We start from the raw sequence: 19,380 nt of genomic DNA on the forward strand, positions 1-19,380 counted from the left end.
CAGTGAGCAGCTGACACCCTGAATGCCAGTAGTAGTTCAGAGATTTCTTTAATGTCAGGAGGAAGCAATGGGATCATCCAATCTCACCTCCTCCAAAACACAGACTGTACAATTTCACCCAGTCATTCTTGTATTGAGCCACAAAAACTGTAGCTGAACAACAGCATATTTAGGATACAGTAGTTCTGAGCACAAGGTCAGATTTCCTCCAAACGGCCAAACACTTCTGCTGCAACAACCTGCTACTTGTTCACAGATGAAAGAGTTACTACTTTAACTCAAGCAGCAGAGATCCGGGGTTTTGGCAACTAAGGTCCAGGGTTCAATTCCCATTGCTCTCCATGGGCTATTATACACACTGACCTCCCTACCAAGCCCCCACTTTTCACCTCAAGCTCATCTCCAAATAATTCAAAGGTATTTTCTCTCCATCCCAAAGTGACCTGTTTTGCTTTCCCTTTCCAAAGGGCTGTTCATTACCTGCTGGCTTGGAAACTGGCAAAGGACCGATGTGATGTTGCTAGCATACTGGGCCATCTCCTTCTTGATGGACTTCTCTACATTGGGTGGGATCCTCCCAGAGACACTGGTCATGATGTCCTGAAGCTCCAGGAGAGGCAAAGATGGGTCTCTCAGGGTCTTCATTAGCCGCTCAACCCAGTCCTTCACCTGGAGAGAGGACAAGAACCAGATGCAATATGGAATGAAGGGAAGGGCTGGTCTCATCGAGGCTTGTTCAGTGTGGCAAAGCAGTCCTACAGCATGACCCCACCTGGGAGCCACTCTAGTTCAAGGGGTGCAGATCAACATGGGTGGAGAAAGGTGCAGAACCACTCCCTTCCTTCACCACATATGCTAACTCGATGGCAAGTAAAGCTGCAGGGGGCTGCTTGAAAGGCATGCACCTTCCTTGTCTGCTCCCAGTGTGGCCCCTAACATCGCTGGCTGTGGAAGCAGCTCTCCCATACTAGGCTGCAGGCATAGGCAACAGTCCTGCAGCCCATCTGGTCTCCTCTTCAGTTCTGACTTGGGTGGCACCACTGGACACATCCCCCTCGTGTCCTCAACCTTCTGGAAATAGGGGACTGGGGAAAGGAATCAGGGCTACCAGAGAAGAAGTATATGAGGCAGGGCAGTGTAGTGTAGTTTAGTGTCCTGCCTCTCAGTCCTCTGCTCTAACCATTAGAGTTCATTGAGCTTGTACGCAAATTGGCTCCTAATATCCAGGAAGCGTTTGCCCTCCACCTGGGACAAGGGATCAGTACCTTGCTGCTGAAGTAGGGCTCTGGCAGGCAGTAACCATTCATCACATTGACCAGGTTATCGAGGACACAGTGAAAGACACGATGGAGCTTCTCGCCTCGGAGGGCTGTGCTGTGGATCTGTGGTAAGGTGCCTGTATGCAGATCGGCCTGCGAACACAGCCAACAGAGAATAAAGCGCCTCCAAGCCTCCTCCCACATGGCATCACCAAAGAGAATCACACGTGCTTCTCTCTCCACCCCCCACTTTTCAACTGGAGACCCAATAGCCTACAGCACAGGGGGGGAAATTAGACTCAAACAGGAGGATCTCAGGATGGAAAATCCTCTTGGACAGTCATGGGATTTTCATTGGATCTCAATGACTGCATGCCCCTGAACCCACAAAATAAGGCCCCCAGCCTCTTTCTGATGAATTCCAGCTGATCTCAGTGTCCAGAACCAGAAACAACAAGATCTCAGAGAAAGATTCAGTCGAAGCCAGTAGATACTGCACTGGTGCTGATAACCTCTCCAATAAGATGATTAAGTACTAGCATCCATTTTAGAATAGTTCCTTTTTCTTTCACCATTCACATCCACCCACCCACATCAAACCCGACTTGCCCTTAAAGACCCATGCATTTGTCCTCTACCCCAAAGATGATTCATGCACTGGCTCACTCCCCACTTGTCCAGCTTTGCCGAGACTGTTTGTACCAGTCCCAATGCTCTTGAAACCGGGGTATCCATTCCTGTCTGTCAGGAGAGGTTCAGTTAGCTATCAGGAAGAACTCTCTCTGTCTCACAGTACTGCAGGTGTTTGGAACAGACAAGTGGCCAAAGAAAGTAGTGGGTGCAGGGAGCATAAATGTGTTTGAGGAAAGGATGAGGCTTTCCCCACCCACCTATATCACCTGGAGATCAGGTGCTGAGATAACAAGGAATGAGTCTGATATAAATGTCTAGATCAGATCTGAGAGAAAGCCTCTGTAGGGTTTACACTTCCTTGACTTCTTCCTTTGAGACAAAAGTCACACGGTGAAAATCTCAGCATGACATGGGCCTGTCCTCTGTTGCAATTCAACACCACCACTAGAAAATCAAGACAAATTAGGCAGGGTCCAATGGCTATCTCCAGGAGCTTCCTACCTGCTGAACCCTGCTGGGATCATCCAGCTGCAGTTTAGCAATTACACAACCAGGGTCCAGCACTGCCCCAGGGCGTTTGACATAATGGATGCAGCCTGATTCTGCTGCCGACAGCGTCATCACCATTTTCATCACCTGCAGCAAGAAGACAGGTTACACGCTCAGATTCCCTAATTCATTCAAGGTTCATGCTTCAGCAGCCCCCTTTCTATGCCATAGGTAATCTGACTAGCAAGGGTCTTTTGCATTCAGCAGTCACCCTGAAAGGCTTGTAGTGCAGATGCATGCTGGGAAGGAAACCCAGGAGCCCGTAGTAAAGGGCAGAGCAAATGGTCTGAATGCAAATTAGAGCAACAGGAAACCAAACTCAACCAATGGAATCTCATCTCTTCTGGATTCTTTCACCTCCAAGAATAAGTAAAGGTTCCATGCTGAGCACTGGACTTTCAGGCAGCCTGCAACTCACTGCCATGGCTGTGATAACCTAAAGGTCAGACATTAATGGCAGATGCCATTGGAATATGCTGGCTGGTGGGTTTGTGCACTACTGGCTTCCAGCGGAGGGAATTAGAGCTATTGGCCAGAGTGTCATAGGCTCTATAGAGCTCTTCAAACTAACAGAGATCTCCCTTTAGTTTGCACGTAGGAGCCTTGTCCTTGGAGCAGAAAGATCTAGGGTCTATCCGTGCTGTTGCTATGGAAAGTAGCCCAGCAACAAACGACTGGTAGGTTCTCACCAAGCCATGAATATGTTACAATATAAAAGAGCTCGCATAAATAACATGATCTGCAGTCTGACACATTTCTCCTACACGTTGTCCCTAATAACCACCTTAATCCCCCACAATCCACTCTATACCCTCCTCTCTAAAGTCTGGTTTGATCCCTCTCTCTCGGGCACAGCCCCATCTTTGCCCATTGTGCCTTGGGAATTGCTTGTCCTCCCCCTCTTTGGGAGTTAAGTAACCTCCAAGGGGGAAGGGAGGAGCCACAGTTTCAGCTTCCTCATTAACTCATCTGATCAAGCTGATTAATGACCAGTCAGTAAGAGCAGACAAAATTCATTGCCTCACCCTGTCACTGGGCCTGGGCCAGCCCTGCTGCAGTGACCACTTAGCCCAGAGGAACAGCAAACCTTTTTCACAACAGCTATGAGACATGGATTGTCCATCTCTCACAGCCCTATGGTCTATTCCTCTTTGGCCAGTCCCACAGCAAGGTGGCCACCGCTGTCTATATGCGCTTTCTTTACCACTGGATATTGCTGGGAGGTTTTGCCTCCCACTGGTACATTCATTAAAACACAGGTTTTAACATTTACAGTGCTAAGTTATCTCTTCTCCACCCAGCAGCTCGTTTTTGCCTTCTGAGTGGGTACAGACAAAAAGCGGAGTGGGGGGGGGGGCATGGAATAGGGAGAAAAAAATATCACAAAACATTCCACCCACCACCATCCAACCCCCCAGTTTTTCACTAAAGTTTTTGAGTATTTCAAAATGTTCCTGCTCAGCTCTGCTCCCAGGATTGAGCATCTGCAGCCAGCCCAGTCCCATGTAGCTCTTTTACCTCAATTTCAGCAAAGCACTGGCCTGAGAATACATGTCCCCCATCTTCCACCACATACTGGATGAGCTTCCCAGCCGAGGGGGAGCGAAGGAGAGACGGATCATTTTCCTTCTCAAACACGCAGGTCTTGTTCCCTATGGTGATGCGGTACCTAGGGAAGAACACCTCAATGGAATGCCATGTGGAGAGTATAGGAGGGAGAAATCCAATCCCCCCAGCCCTAGATCAGAACATACAAGTAGCAATTATTTACAGTTTAGTGACTTGGTTCTAGAGGTGAACATCTGCGTAATCAGGGCTGCGAGGGTCAGGAAGGCATTACTATCGACCCCTAGCATACGTACAGCATTGCTTCTTCTGAATCAGTGGGTAATTGGTCACTGAGGGAGCCTGGATGCTGGACCCAATGGACTCCCAATATGAAGTGGTCTGGTAAATTCTATATAAACCAAGATCAACAATACTGGAGGTTGGATGTGTTAACACAAAGCTGTCAAATAGCAAACGCTTACCAAACCTCCCACATCCAAACTCCTCCAGTGCTCAGAGTGTAGTTGAGAAAAGCAGGCAACACCCTTGTGGTGAAATGAGGAGTTTCAAAAGGCATTTTGTTTAGATTTTTATAGCACCTTACAACCCAAGTCTTTCATAGACTACTGGCCAGATTCATTAGAGTCAGCACAGAGAAGGAGGCCCGATGCACCCCAAGGGGGTTATGTGGTATAAACTCCAGGGGCTGAAAGCTGAGGAAATGCACTGACTCAGCACATCCACCACCTAGGCTTGCTAGGCCCTATTCCCGGCAATGCCACCAACTTCTCTCATTGTGTTAAGCCCTCCATTCAGTGCAACTGCAGGATACTGTGCAAGGGTCTATGCGGCCATAAACCAACAAATCTGAGTCTGCGCATATATAAAAAGGTCACTCGCCCAGCCTATGGAGTGGAATACAACAGCTGTTCTGTACCAGTGGCAGATTTTTAACAAGATAAAGTAAAAACGAACTTTCCAATGTAAACTGAAAGGGCATAACTCGGCAAAAAGAATATAATCACCCGAGCTGGGATTTGGCCAGCATGTGCTAGCCTCTCTTTTTGTTTTGCCCCCACCCCTCCCCCCAGAAGTCACCACAAGCAGGGAAGAAACCTCTTTCCGTAAAGATGGAGGTCTCCACACTATCATGTTAGGTGGTGTGTGGGGAACACTAAACTCCCACCTTCTTGCAGAGACGACATCTATCCACTCTAACTACCAAGGGCCTGTAGGAAACTGGAATGTAGGCTCCCATTCAGCTCAACAACCCACTGCTAGCAAACCAGATGGGCAACCTAGGAGTTCACCCATCTCCTACTGGAAGGATGAGGTTGCAGAGTGGCTGGAGAAGAAAGAGAACCACATATCATATTGGTGCATCGCATTCCAAATCCTGCTTCCAGCTGCAGGCAACCCCAAATGCTTCAGACGAAAGCAAATTTCTTCCCCTACTCCTGTCCCTAATAATGCACCTACCAAGCTCTTCAGTATCGTATAGTAGTTGGAGGGATTCCTTCCTGACGCTGTGATACGCAGCTGAGGCCTCAGACCATGACATTCTATTAGCCCATCTTGGCATGTATGTAAATTATAAGTGACCATAAAGGACCCCTATAGCAGAGATTGATACCTGTCCACTTCTTCTTTCATGTAGGTTGTGTAGCTGCTCCCATCGTAGGATAAGAGCAGCCCTCCATCACTCAATCGGTGTACTTCAACCTCCACGTAAGAGTTGTTCATGACAACCACGTAGGAATTGGGAGACTGCCGGGTCACCTGTGGGTCCGTGAGCAAGAATATGGAGCAACATGTAAAGGAAATGTGGTAACATTGACATTATACTGGCTGGAGCACCAGGCAGGTTCCTTGGTTTCTGAACTGACTGTTACATTCAGTAATAAATGAAGATGTCTCAGGGAAATGTGGGTCACTTGTTTTATTTTAGATAATTCATAAATAAAACACACTTCACCACCTGCAGGGTGGTGCTGGGTACTGAAAATTTAACGTAAAAACAGGGGTCTTGCAGAGCAAAGTTGTGGCAGGGATCTCACTGTAAGTGAAATGTAATGGAAGGGAGGGTCTCTGAGTGGGGACAATGCATGGGAGATTGTAGAGAAGTTTCCAAACCCACAGAAGCAGAGAAAATCCCCTTCCAGCTCTCCTTGTCTCCTTTGCCCACCATCCAGATTTGATTTTAACTTGATGATCCTGTTCCCAACAGTCATTGCAAAGCCAAGACAGTGCCAAGCAACGTAAGATCCCTCCAACCCACAGTGGAGAAGAGTCTCTGCATTGTACTGTACCTTTAGCACGTACTTCCTTCCATCATAGATGAGTTCAACATCCACTGTGTTCAGCAGCGTATGAGCAGGCAGGACCTGACCCCTGAAAGACGTTACCTTTCAGATTCTCTAAATGGCCACTGAGGGGAGGGGTTAAAACACAGCACACAAGCATTTGGAGACCGCACTGGCGTGGAGATTGGACATCTAAACCTTAAATCATCCCTCCTTAGGAGAGACATCACTCTCAAACCCAACATATGTTCATTCCCATTCCACATAGACTTGTTATATCTCCCCCACACCGCCCCAACCCACCTGCTTTACTGATAGTGAATGATTTGCACTGAAACATCGAACACATTTACAGAATATCTTTGTTGTGCTCAGTAACAGCCCCATGTGATTAAAAGCAGCTTTTCACTACTATGCTCCTTGGATCCCTCATCCAGCGCCCAGGGCCCCAAACGTGGGCCTGGCAGTGCTGACAGCCTCATTTGGAAAAGAAGTGTACATGTCATGTCAGACTCAGTCTGAATTAAAATGTTATGACTGGTCTCCCAAGGACTCCCAATCCAGTTTAAAGCAAGCTAGAATGTTAGGGGGTTTCTGAGCACTGGTAGAAGGCACCTGATGAATAGCTCTGTAGACTTGGACTACAAAACAGGGACAGCACAAGATTTGGCAGTGCAAGCTTTACCCAGGCTGTCCTGCCAATGGGTCTTAACTCTCTTATCCATTCAATCCCTGGCCTCTCTCCTGAGACTGCCAACAACTATGTTTCTCAGAGCCACTGGTGGTGGATTTTTTTTGGAACACGCATGGACATCTATCCATCAGGACTGGCCTAAAAACGCTAAACAGCCACTGGGGCCAGAGAACAGCCATCAGATGATAACAAGCTTTAGGCACTTCTGGCCTGGGTTGCATTTGGGCTATGTATGACTTGAGCTTTATACTACGTCAACGATCCGTGACTACTGCTAGTCGCAAAGAGTAATTTTACCTTTCCAGAGAGTGCAGGAAGTTGGAGACACTGTTCCGGAAGTTCACGTCAGCCACATGCAGAGCCCCGCACACTACCCCTAGCATGGTGTCAGGCCTCTCTGCCTAGAGGGAAAAGGGTTTGGGATGAAGAAAAACCTCAGTCTTTCCACTTGCTCAATTCCTTCTGCTTTCTCAGCCCTCCATCCTGGCCTCTCCCTACTTGAGAGGGTCAACCATGTCATTATGCTCAGTTGCATTTGCTGTCAAAGGCAGAAAATCCCTTAAAGTTAAAATGGTTGTAATACTTATGGTAGCCATACATGAAAGCATGCCAGTAAGCAGGTCACCTCTATGCTAGTTAAAGGAAACGATTTGAGTTTTATTCTCACTGGGGCAAATCCTCAGGTACTGCACAAGTTTTCACTCTTGTCATTTGTTTAAAATTCCCGGTGAAGACAACAAGCCTAATTCTCAGTTATACTAATGCTCCTTTACAGGTGCTTAAGGACTCTTTATACTGCCAAAATGGGGTAAAAAGGCACAGTGTCAATGAGAACGAAGCCCAATAAATGTTTTTCCAGAGTCCTTACTAAGGACCGAGTAGAACGTCATCGTTAAATCTCTGTACTCTCTGACTAGTAAGGGCCAAGCTTTCGAGGTAATGAAATGTCTTTTCCTCCCCAAAAAATCAACCCCCACTCCCCAAAGTTTATAATCCCCTGAAGCAAGCGGGTATACCTGCACTTTCTCAGCGATGAGCCTGTCCAACCAGCCAGTGTCAATGCTGTTCTGCTGGAAGCTCTCTGTCTCCAGCAGTTTAATCAAGTACTCAACAGTGGTTCGGAAATCCCCTCGGATGGACAGTTCCTTCAAAGCCACCACCATGTTTCTGAAAGGAAAAGGAATTCACAAACCACGTCTCACTAACAGTTTGTTGTGACCTGGTAAGCCTAGACAGTTACCGCAAATTAACATCCCCAGTGAGTCACCTGGAAAAACAAGTTAGTCATGCCAATAGCAGATGAAGTGCGTGCACTCATGGGAGCAAGATGCTATCCATGCACCGTGCCTGGGAATGAGACATCAGTTTCCTCCAGCATACACTTGGGATGTACCACGTGCCTTTCTGATTTTGTCGCTATTCTTTTCTACTCATCCTTCGTCCTGGCTTGATCGTCATTGCTGGAGATCTTGGTAAATGTGGTTTCAGTGGAGTGAAAAGACCAAAAGCCAGACTGGAGCGTAGCATTGAGTCTGCATAAGGTTTCCGCTACAGATTTTACTTCAAAATCCACTCTTCCTACGGGACATTTGCTAAAACTGTATTCTTCGCATCCACACCTCAACCGTACCTGATTTAAAAGGTACTTCATCCACATTAGTATCAAATTTACCACTGTCCAACACAAACCTGGCATTATCCCACTGATTATTATTGGCAATAGTCAATGCTGAATAACGAAAGTGACATTATGCTCTATACAGTTTTACCTTTCAGTCTGGTTGGTTGTGTGAGAGACAAACTTCCAGGTCTCAAAGGATCTTTACGTTATGAGACCCAACAAACTGAATGGAAGGGTGAGTTCTACTCCCTTTCATGCTTACCATAACCCACAGAAAAACATTTCTGCAAGAAAAGCTCATAATATGACAGCTCTACTAGAAATTAAATCTATTCAACATGTATAGGATACTACTGGGCAGATGTTTAGTAATGTTCCGTTTAACCCTTTAGAGAAAGCCAGCCTGTATGGTACATGTTTTCTATACTTTCATTCAGCTAAAAGTCAGGAAAATGCCCCCGCTATGAATTTTTATAAAATATTAAAAATTTGGTAAACTTTTTCATATATATTTATATTAAATATGTCTTGCAAAACTTAAGTAGGAGGTTCGATTTTCGCACCAACTCTAAGTGGTACTCATCAACTTTGGGGGTCTTAAGCTCAGAGGATAAACCATCTGTAGGCAGCAAGAGCTTCTCCTTAACAGAACATCGTTTACAATAGGAAATTGAAAAGGTCACAAACAACAAGGTGTAAACAGAAAAGCTCCCATGCTTGGGATTCAAACCTAATCCTATGACCCTGAGTGTGCGGCCCTTCCCTTCCCCAAGGCATTCTCTCCCCACCAGCTCCTAAGCAGCCACTCTTATAGAGGAAGCTGAGTTAGATTAACTCCTTGTTCATTGGCAACTAAATTACAGTTGTCACAAGGGATTACAGATCCCTTCCAAGAGGCTAGGTTTGCATACAAAATCGAAGTCACACATGGAGTTTATGGGGGTTCCACATGAGGCACTTGTAGGACCGGCCCTCTATAGAGCACCGAGGAGGGTTTTCACAGTGAGCTAGTTCCATATTCTAACCACTTTCCTGGCTACTTACGAGATGGCCTCCTCACGGTTCTCTCCCCAAGAGAAGCAGTGACCAAACTGAGAGTCAGCAAATTCGTGAAGCCCCCCTGCGGCAGCAACACTGAAATAGCCCCAGACGTTCTTATTGCTGCGAAAATTCAGTTCTTGGACTGTTCCAGAGCTGGGTTTAAAACCCTACAAGGAAATATATTAAATGGTTATGCACCCCAAAGGAAAAGTAAATGTTCCACGAGTAGTATGCATTTGCAAAAAAACACACACACAACTGGGAGTTGCTTAGGCTACAGAGATTAGCAGCGCGTCCCAGCACTGGGATATCACATGCTAGTTAGGGTCAGGCTGCATCCACATTGGATGGGAGACCTCCAAGATAAACCCAAGTGCTGTAGGAAGTGATGTAAAAGATTCAATACCAATGCACCAGAATGGGTCTAAGGAGTGCTGTGATGCAAGAGATGCCATCCTTGAGAAATGACAGGAAACCAAGGTCCTATCCAAGGTCTTTGTGGTCATTAACCTCTTAACTGTTAACCAGCTACTGTGCACAGACATACTTTGTGTGAGAGAGCAAACAGTTCAGGAGCGACGGAGTTCAAGGTCCTGACGCACTTTTGACAAGAGTATTATTCTGATTGAGAGATGGGGAAGGTTTTATCATACTATACAGTACTCTCTCTACTACCAACCTCAGCCAAAAAAAGGATTTCTCAGCTCACTTGAATTTGGTGCAGAAAGTTCTGGGTTTGATCCTTGCTGACGACTGTGTGTGCAGAACCATGGCTCTTTAGAATGACCCCAATACTACAGAAACAACAAACACTAAGTGGAGCTTTTACCTCATCTGGATTTTCACTGGTGATACGAGCAGCAATCACATGACCCCGTGGACAGGGGACATGGGCTGAGTTCTCAAAGTCAATGGGTACATCGCCCCAAGGGGAGACACCATACATTACTCGGATATCTTTGATCCTGTGGAGGGGAATCCCCATGGCAATCTATAGGAGAATATAAAATACAGTAAGCTAAGTTTTACTTCTCACATAAGTACCACTTCCCTGAACCTTCACAGGTTCATTCCACCCATCGTCGGTGGTGGCTGGACACTGGTTATATATATTACTGTGATTCTAGGGCTTTCTTTTCAGGCGTAATGTCCCAATTCTTTACCTCAGGATGCACCCAATAATAATGTTTTGCACCTCTTTACCTGTCCGCCTCAAAGTGCTTCACAAAGATGGATGAATGTCATCTTTGTTTTACAGAAGGGGAAACAGATTCAGAAAGGAAGTCCTTTGCCCAAGCTGACAAGGTGAGTCAATGAAACAGCTGGGAATGGAATTCAGATGACCCGACTCCCTGTTCTGTGACCTGGTCATTGGCCTATACATAAGGCTACCCTGCCTACCTGAACAATACATATTTCATTGGAATCTGCAATACAGTCAAGAGAGAGAACATGCTCTTTGTGTAAATCCAACATGCTCCAACTGAAGCCAAAGGGCTAAATCTGGCTGGCAGAATCGCAAAACACAGGGCTTGTGGCTGCTCTCTTTCAGTAACTGCAGCTTGAGGACAAAGTTGATTAACTGTGGTGTCTTCCTGCCAGTGAAGTCAAACAAATAATTACTGTTTATCTACCAGGGAAGAGATAGGAAAGAAAAACAGCAAGGAGCATTTATTAAAACGTATATGCCACTATGGATTCTGGCATGTTACCATCACGGCGCTAACTGTGTCACTAAATTTAAGCACAGCTGCATATGGAACAATTACTACAAATGTATTAAGACAGAGTCTGGCCGGATCGGCGTAAGTTTCAGCATCCTGAGCTGCTCCTTTTGGGCAAAAGGATGCTTGACTTTAAAAGCCAATGATGAACAATTGTTTTTCTAGATGATCTTCCATACCTGCGCATCTCTGGGCATTCAGGCATGTGAAACAAAAAAGCCTCCCTTGTAAGTCAGAAATTTTTACCAGGAGCTGCAGGAATACATCTTAATGCCTTTAAAAAGCCACAATAAGGATGTCTGGAATTACCAGATTCACTGGGCAGTCTAGAGAAAGGCCTTGCAATGGCTCCTATTTCTGGGAAGCCAGGGAATAGGTACCGAGAAGCCTTGTGCTCTCACATGCTGCACACATGAACCAGTTTGTTTATTGTACAGAAGCTTGTTGAGTACTTGGATGAGGAATGTAACAGTTCCACTTTGGGGGATATTGAATATCAACGATGGTGTTACTGGATAATGTTGCCAGAAATTTAAATATTTCTTAATTGGACATAAACAGCAATTTGAGGGGGCACTACTGGGTTAAAATTATTAAAGACAAATTTTCTTATTAGTATTGCATTTAATAGTTCTCTTGTTAATATGCCAAGTCTCATGCTTTCCCTGTCATATCAGTGACTTGATCAATTAACTTGTACATGACTCATCTGTAACAACACCGTGAAGCTGAACACGGAGTGACCCAAACAGGAGCCCCCCAACTCAGATTCCAGTGGAACCGGCTATTTGTGCTTAGACCTCTCCAACACCCCACGCTTTGAATACCTTTCAATGCCTCCACAGGTACGAGGCCTGTGTTGTGATTCACCTGTAACTGTGCTGCTGGCAGGTTGACGTCAGCCACCATCTCTGTGCAGGGGTGCTCCACCTGCAGCCGGGGATTCAGCTCCAGGAAGTAGAAGCTGCCATCCTGGCTGTAGAGGTATTCCACTGTACCAGCACTCACATACCCCACCATCTTGGCGAGCTTCACGGCACACTAGGAGATGAGACAGAGAAAACAGCCCACATATATCATTGTCAACCATCACTTTCATTCCACCTACCCCATCCACAACTCACTTTCTTACTGGAATTCTAGAACGGCCACAATCCTGTGACAAGTACGATAAGTGCATTTCTCTGAGCGATTTCTGGCAGGCGGCTCAATTTCTGGGCTTACTCAGTAACGCTTCTGGATGGGATTTTTGCTATCCCTGTAGAATTTATAACGTTGGAATCTGTCAACCCCCATTCCTCTCTGTGAATGTGTCAATACACATTCAAAACATCACTGACCACTTAGGAGAACTAAACATCATATGTCACAAAAATGTTTTAAGTCACATGGGCCTCTTTCTGAAACATGGATTATTCTTGGCGGACCACGGGCTGGGGAGGGGAAGTACTGTATACACACCCCATATATAACAAACCCACAACCATGTAACCACAGAGCCAAACATTCAAAGATCTCAAAGAATTTTGACAAACAAGTTTTTCAGACATTCATATGCTGCATACTCAGGGATCATTTCTCCCACTATTGAAAGCAGCCGCTTCTGGGATGGAACTCTGCAGTTCTTTGACAGCACACACAATCAGTTCTGGAAACATGAGTGCTAATCTGTGCATACAAAGACTGCAACACTGGACCCGGTGTTGCTATTTGAAGAGACTCTCCCCATTCCTGTTTTTTTGGAATGTCAGAGAACTGGCTCCTTCTGCAGGCAGAGTATCGCTTTTCTTCGCAAAAGGCAGGGAAAGTGGAATTCACAGACCCACACGCACCTGTTCCATATGCTCAAACACCACTGAGGTAGCAATAGTTGCAGGCGCCTCTTCGATGATCTTCTGGTGTCTGCGCTGCACTGAGCAGTCACGGCCAAAAAGGGAGATGGCATTGCCGTACTGATCCGCCAGGATCTGCACCTCCAGGTGGCGAGACTGCTTGGCTAGTCTCATCACAAAGATGGGCGAGCCTGGCACTTCAGCTTGAACCTACAACAGGAACAACATAATGCAAACCAACTCTTCCTCCTATTCTGACACAAAGTCAGGCTCCTTCTTCAGCTGTCTTTCTGTAAGAGGCTGTTAATACTGTAGAGTACTAGCACAGAGTCTCACTTGTATGACCCAAAGTTAGAAATTTGAATGCTCTGCATTTCTATTTCCATCTGAGAAACTCAAAACACTTTACAAACATTCATGAACTGAACCCTACAGACGGAGAAACGGAAGCACAGATGAAGTAAGTAACTTAGAATCATAGACTATCAGGGGTGGAAGGGACCTCAGGAGGTCATCCAGTCGAACCCCCTGCTCAAAGCAGGGCCAATCCCCAATTTTTGCCCCAGATCCCTAAATGGCCCCCTCAAGGATTGGACTCTAGCCCCAGGAGATAATATTAGAGGTGCAGTATCAACAGTCTAAGCAAATCTTATTGGAGGCATAGGAGCATTCTGTAACGAAGAGCCAGACAGAGCAATTTTAAACAGACCATTTAACCATCTCAGTGCTGCCTAACACAGCAGGGAAATGCTGGTAAAATTCAGCTCCAGCAATGCCCCATGGGTCTTTTAGATCCTGATAGAAGTGCTGTCCTGCCAGTGGAATGGTGATCAATGAAAGAACACCGCTGCCATCTGTTACAGCATGGAAACTGCAAGGGAACACCGCAGGGAAGAATTTGAACTGAGACACCAATCCACAATGGGCTAATGCAGCACATACTGACCCCAGAGCGCAGAGTGCGACCAAACCGAAAAAAAAAAAAGTTCACATAAACTGCGACATCAGTAGAAGCCTAGGGCATTTTCTGGGGGAAGAAACTACTAGGATTTGCCATGGGCCATTCATTGCTGGAAATACCCTGTTCTCCAGTGGTGTATAATTTCAGTACAACCTCCCTTATCTAAACCTCACTTATCCACAATTCCCCATTATCTGAAACAAGGACACGTTCCCCAGCATCTGTTAATTACATTTTGAATTCACTCTATTACCAGAAACCACAGCAATCAGACTCAGCACCAACCAGGGTATTTGGTTAACTGGTGTTGTACTGGAGTTAGTATAGTCTTTACAGATATTTGGGCATTCTAGTGACAATCATGGCTATAAAGCAAAGTTTGGCAAGACCCCAACAGTTCAGAGCAGCAAGAAAAGTTTTGATGGATAATAGAGTGCTTTCTTCCCTTAACATTCCCCAATAAGCTCTTGCCGAACTGTGCAGAACGTCTACAGTGACCTCCACACTAGAAACAAGACAGCACAAATGAATGGGAAGAGAGTTACCTGTCTAAAAAGGTTGGGGAAGTCATCTGCATTGTTAACTTTCCTGATTCCTTTTCCTCCTCCTCCTTCAGAGGCCTTGATCATGACTGGGTAGCCAACTTCTTCAGCTGCCTGAAGACGGAAAGAGAAAAGGATTAAGTACAAAAGCTGTTTAGTAGCCTATAAAACAAATTAGGGATTTCATTCTTTCACAGTTTCAAAGTTTAGGGTCAGAAGGGATCACTGGATCATCTAATCCAAGGATCAGCAGCCTCTGGCAGGCCGAGCTGGTTTGTTTACCTGCAGCGTCTGCAGGTTCGGCCGATCACAGCTCCCACTGGCCACGGTTCACCATCCCAGGCCAATGGGGACTGTGGGAAGAGCGGCCAGCACATCCTTCAGCCCACGTCACTTCCCGCGGCCCCCATTGGCCTGGGACAGTGAACCGTGGCCAGTGGGAGCTGCGATCGGCCGAACCTACAGACACTACAGGTAAACAAACCGGCCTGGCCCGCCAGAAGCTTTCCCTGGAGGACCAAGTGCCAAAGGTTGCCGATCCTTGATCTAATAGGCCCTCCTGAATATCACAGGCACTTATGATAACCCCAATAACTTCAGTTAAACTAAAGCACTCTAGTCCTTAGGAGATTAAACTGTTTTCTACCACAATCACAGAAGAAGAGAGACTGCGGCATCCAGACCTCTTCTAGTTCTAGAAATGAAACGGAGCCCTTGCTGCAGCACAGTTTTGTACCCATCTGCCCTTTCTTGATCCTAAATTTCATGCATCTGTGCACTTTTGCTTCTGGTCCTACCCAGGAGGTAGAATACCAGATATCTCACATGAAAGAGAATCCTATTCAGAGGACTTTCAAGCCCCAGTTTTGCTGAACTGCGAAGTTTGGCTAAGCTTTGAATTCCTATAGGGAATCAAACCCCCAGACTCTTGAGGTGTGTACCCATCACTGGCTTACGTAGTTCTTTCTAAAGTGGGCTGAATCAAAGACACCCAAGTAGTATCCACCTACCAGTAACCCATCATCCACATCTTTCACGTAGCCTTTTTCATACAGCTCCTGGGGCACACTTAAGATGCGCTTCTGAAAGTCATTCTCCTGCCAGTCCACTCGGAGGCCTAAAATACAAAAAAACATCCACGGGGTAATGGAACACTGCACCTGTCGCTTGCATCACCTTGTCATTCCCCTATAAGTCTCGATAGGGCATTTTGGTTCTAGGCGTAGCAACAGAAACAAAAAATAGGAGATAAAGGACGGGGGGAGCTTTGGGATGTGGGGAACCAGCTGCCAAACTGACAGCCCTAGAAAGCGAAGTCCTTTCTCCACAGAACAGGTATAACGGAAGCAGTATCAGCACCAGCATCTCAAACCTAAACTGGAGGGAGAAACAGCCCAGCCTTTATGAGCTCTTTGAAATCGAAAAGGCACCTGCACCTTCATCCTGGTTACGGGCCCCATGAGTAGGCCATGTATGCTAAGTACAGGTAGCAGGAACATGAGGGACTGACAGAGTTACAATTAAAATGAACAAAAGTTCAGCTTTTTAAAACATGGATCATTGACCAAACGTCTAAGGTATATTCTGCAGTCACGGTCTACACCTTGGGTCGCACAGGAATGGTTATGCCGTAAAATCACACATAGCACATGGGCCATCTTCAAAAGGAGATTTTTCAGTGCACCGAGGTTTCCTGAACTTTCGGGGTGCCTGAGGGAAGGGCAATATAACAGTAATCTTTATGGTACAAACAAGGATCAATGTCTTACCACTGCCGCTCCATGGGAGAGTTGGGATGCCCGCAGTTTGGGCCACTATCGAGGATGCAATTTTATCTCCTAAAGCCCACATAGCCTGGCTTGGGGGCCCTGCAAAAAACAAATAAGATCCATGAGGGAGATTACTCACAGAAATCAGGCACCAAGGAAGATCCAACAGTGCATAGTCTAGATTATGTTATGCTAGATGGGTAAGAAAATACTCTGCTCATGACTGTCTCTTGGAATGGATACTATGAGCCAGATCATGGAGTGGTGTAAATCAGCATTGCTCTGTTGAAGCCAACGGAGCTATGTTAATTTACATCAGTCAAGGATTTAAAAAAAAAAAACAAAAAACACTCAAATGTACTGTACTGCAGGTTCTCTGAGAAGGAAAAGTTAAACACTACAGTAATGTAACCTGATGGCACTTCACAGCAGCAGATGTGTGAGCACATACAAACATGCTACTGAAGGAGAACTACTTTCAAGAACCACTACCCTCACACATACTCTCCTCCAGCAGGGTCAGGAGGAGTGTACTTGATCCGTCGATTGCCATTAGCGTAACTTGCATACCTCAAGACTCTTTTCTGGAATGGCAATTCAGTTTCCCATTTAAAGCTCAATTCTGCACACTTTACACAAGCAGAACTTGTACTGACTTTACTAGGAGTTTTGCTTGCATGGGAGTGCACCCTCTGACTGATAAGAGTTTTAAGTTAGAGGTGGGCTTATTGTCAAACTTCACATTCAGACTTCCCTGAAGTTCAAAGGTGTTCTCTGTGGTTTTGTGTCAGATTATTAGAGAAAAAAGACCAGTCACAGAGTTCAGAATTGGGTATAAACATCCCTAAAGTAGAGGGCTGGGATGAACATGTTCAGATCAGGACTTGTAGTCGGGGCACTCGGATCAAAGTTTTACCCAATTTTCAAATCCTAAAATAAATATCATATAGTCCATTACATTATGTGACTAATGGTGCAATATAGTGCATATCCTAAACAGTCAGGCACTATGTTATCTGCCATGTTGGCTAAAATGCAAAACCCACCTACACTCTGGTCTCAACTCTACTTCTTCAACAAACCCTTATTACAAACTCAATCTTTAAATTAACAGAGGTTTTTTTTTCTTTTTTTCCTACTTTAACAGCAATGTTTTCTAACCTCCTGTCTCAGCCTGAACCTAACACCACTCCATTCTGTGGATGATGTGTTGCAAAACCCGACAGTTTTTAAGAAGTTCAGTTCAAGACACATGAAATATTTTCTCTCAGCAGTTGTTTCAAATAAAGAGAAAACTATAAATGTGAAGAACAGGCATTAGAGGTGAGTGTGAACTCAAACCAAACACCCCTAGACTTTGGCAAATTCCAGTTCCAACTTAGTCAACTCAGGCCTTTCCCTAATAAAAACCAGCTACAGGCTGATAGAAGCCACAAAAGGTCCTTTGTAGATGGCAAGTTCTATGGATCTGCATGGAAACAAATGAAGTGATGAGGTTGTATAGCACTTTTGTCTCCCAATCTTAGTCCTTGTACTGACCAAAATCTTCTCTAATCCAACAGAGTGTAATCCAGCCTTTTCTTGTAACCTTCAATGAATAGATCTAGACTACATCATTAGGCAGTGTGTTCCATTTCCCAAGGTGCACTCTGTCAGTCTTGCATGTGTAAGCTTTAGATTGTTGCTCTTCATTTTAGGTCCTGGATTTTCCATCTTTCCAAGACCACGTTTATAACTGAGTAGACGGCACTGGGCTGTGAGAAGCTGCACGTCAAAAAGAAAGGTCCTTACCCATGAAGGCAATTCCATTTTTGTGGAGGAGTTCTGGTAGTTTGGGGTTCTCGGAGGCATGCCCCCAGCCAGCCCACACTGCCTGGAGAGGAATACAAGGCAATTCATTCCTTACAGTTGCAAAAGGGAGTCAGCAAACAATCAATCAATCAATCGGATGCTCTGAGCCTTTCCTCTCCTCACTGAAAAAGTTTCAGTCCCACACCATTCACACACCAGACAGCATACCTGGTTATTAATTATACCTGGCATAATTCAGACAGAGCACTGCATCTCAAAGACAAGTCCCCAGAGAATGACATGATAAACTTTTGAAGAGTATTTAAGGGCACAGTTGTGCTAGGTATACCACAATACCTGCTGCAAGTATTTACATCGGGAAAATCAGCCCCATTTCACTGCTCAGCACCTTCATTGCTCCAAACAACCTGCTATTTTTCCCCAGACCATTTCTCTGACCTTACTTTCCTCAGATGTGGCTCATTATTCATGGACAGGAAAGACTGCTTGATTTTGCTTTTAATTCTAAATTCTATCTTTGCCCCTTCTCACCTGCACTGGAATCCGTTTAGCAATATCAAGAATGAGTTCCACATTTGCATAGTTATTGTTGTTTGCTCCTCCTGGCACCGGGACATAGTGATCTGCCATTTTAATGTACTCTGTGGACACAGAGGGAGTCACATTTAGGACACATTCAACCGGCAACATTCAGCCTTAAACCCTAAACAGTTTGCAGTTTTTACTTCCATTGACTCAAGAAGTACTCAGGATTTGTTGTAATAATAAAAAGCACAAATACACAAACACACACATTTTACAGAGAGATTTTATCTTCCATGCATTTCACAGATGATGTTAATCAATGTATCAGTCATTTAAGCCTCCAAGCATCCCTGTGAAGTAGTTCACTATTACCCCCCCCCCCAATTTAACGACAGGATAAGGGGAGTACCGAGGCGAAGTGTTTCGGCTGAGGTCACTCAGCAAGTCATTGGCAGAACCAGGGATTGCATCCAAGAACCCTAGCTCCCAAGCTTTGATCTCTAGATTACAGTGCCCTAATCCCCTGTTCCAACAGCCAGACCATTCTCCCTCCAAAAGGAGGCCCTC

At 45.5% G+C, this 19,380-nt stretch overlaps 1 protein-coding gene across 1 annotated transcript in view; it reads right to left on the reverse strand.

The window, feature by feature from the left end:
- The window catches only part of ACACA (acetyl-CoA carboxylase alpha), a 181,818-nt gene that overhangs the window by 137,298 nt on the left and 25,140 nt on the right, over positions 1-19,380 (reverse strand). Inside the window, exons 4-20 of the mRNA XM_077836628.1 lie at positions 18,820-18,929; positions 18,268-18,349; positions 16,477-16,575; positions 15,718-15,824; positions 14,711-14,821; positions 13,205-13,414; positions 12,243-12,413; positions 10,478-10,639; positions 9,652-9,815; positions 8,003-8,153; positions 7,284-7,387; positions 6,299-6,380; positions 5,623-5,768; positions 3,960-4,110; positions 2,394-2,528; positions 1,266-1,412; positions 481-669 (exon numbers count right to left, since the gene is read on the reverse strand). Coding sequence (XP_077692754.1) covers positions 481-669; positions 1,266-1,412; positions 2,394-2,528; positions 3,960-4,110; positions 5,623-5,768; positions 6,299-6,380; positions 7,284-7,387; positions 8,003-8,153; positions 9,652-9,815; positions 10,478-10,639; positions 12,243-12,413; positions 13,205-13,414; positions 14,711-14,821; positions 15,718-15,824; positions 16,477-16,575; positions 18,268-18,349; positions 18,820-18,929 — 2,321 coding nt within the window. The remainder of the gene's footprint in view (positions 1-480; positions 670-1,265; positions 1,413-2,393; positions 2,529-3,959; positions 4,111-5,622; positions 5,769-6,298; positions 6,381-7,283; positions 7,388-8,002; positions 8,154-9,651; positions 9,816-10,477; positions 10,640-12,242; positions 12,414-13,204; positions 13,415-14,710; positions 14,822-15,717; positions 15,825-16,476; positions 16,576-18,267; positions 18,350-18,819; positions 18,930-19,380) is intronic.

The sequence above is a fragment of the Eretmochelys imbricata genome, chromosome 17, assembly GCF_965152235.1.
Source record: "Eretmochelys imbricata isolate rEreImb1 chromosome 17, rEreImb1.hap1, whole genome shotgun sequence".
Classification (NCBI taxonomy): domain Eukaryota; kingdom Metazoa; phylum Chordata; order Testudines; family Cheloniidae; genus Eretmochelys; species Eretmochelys imbricata.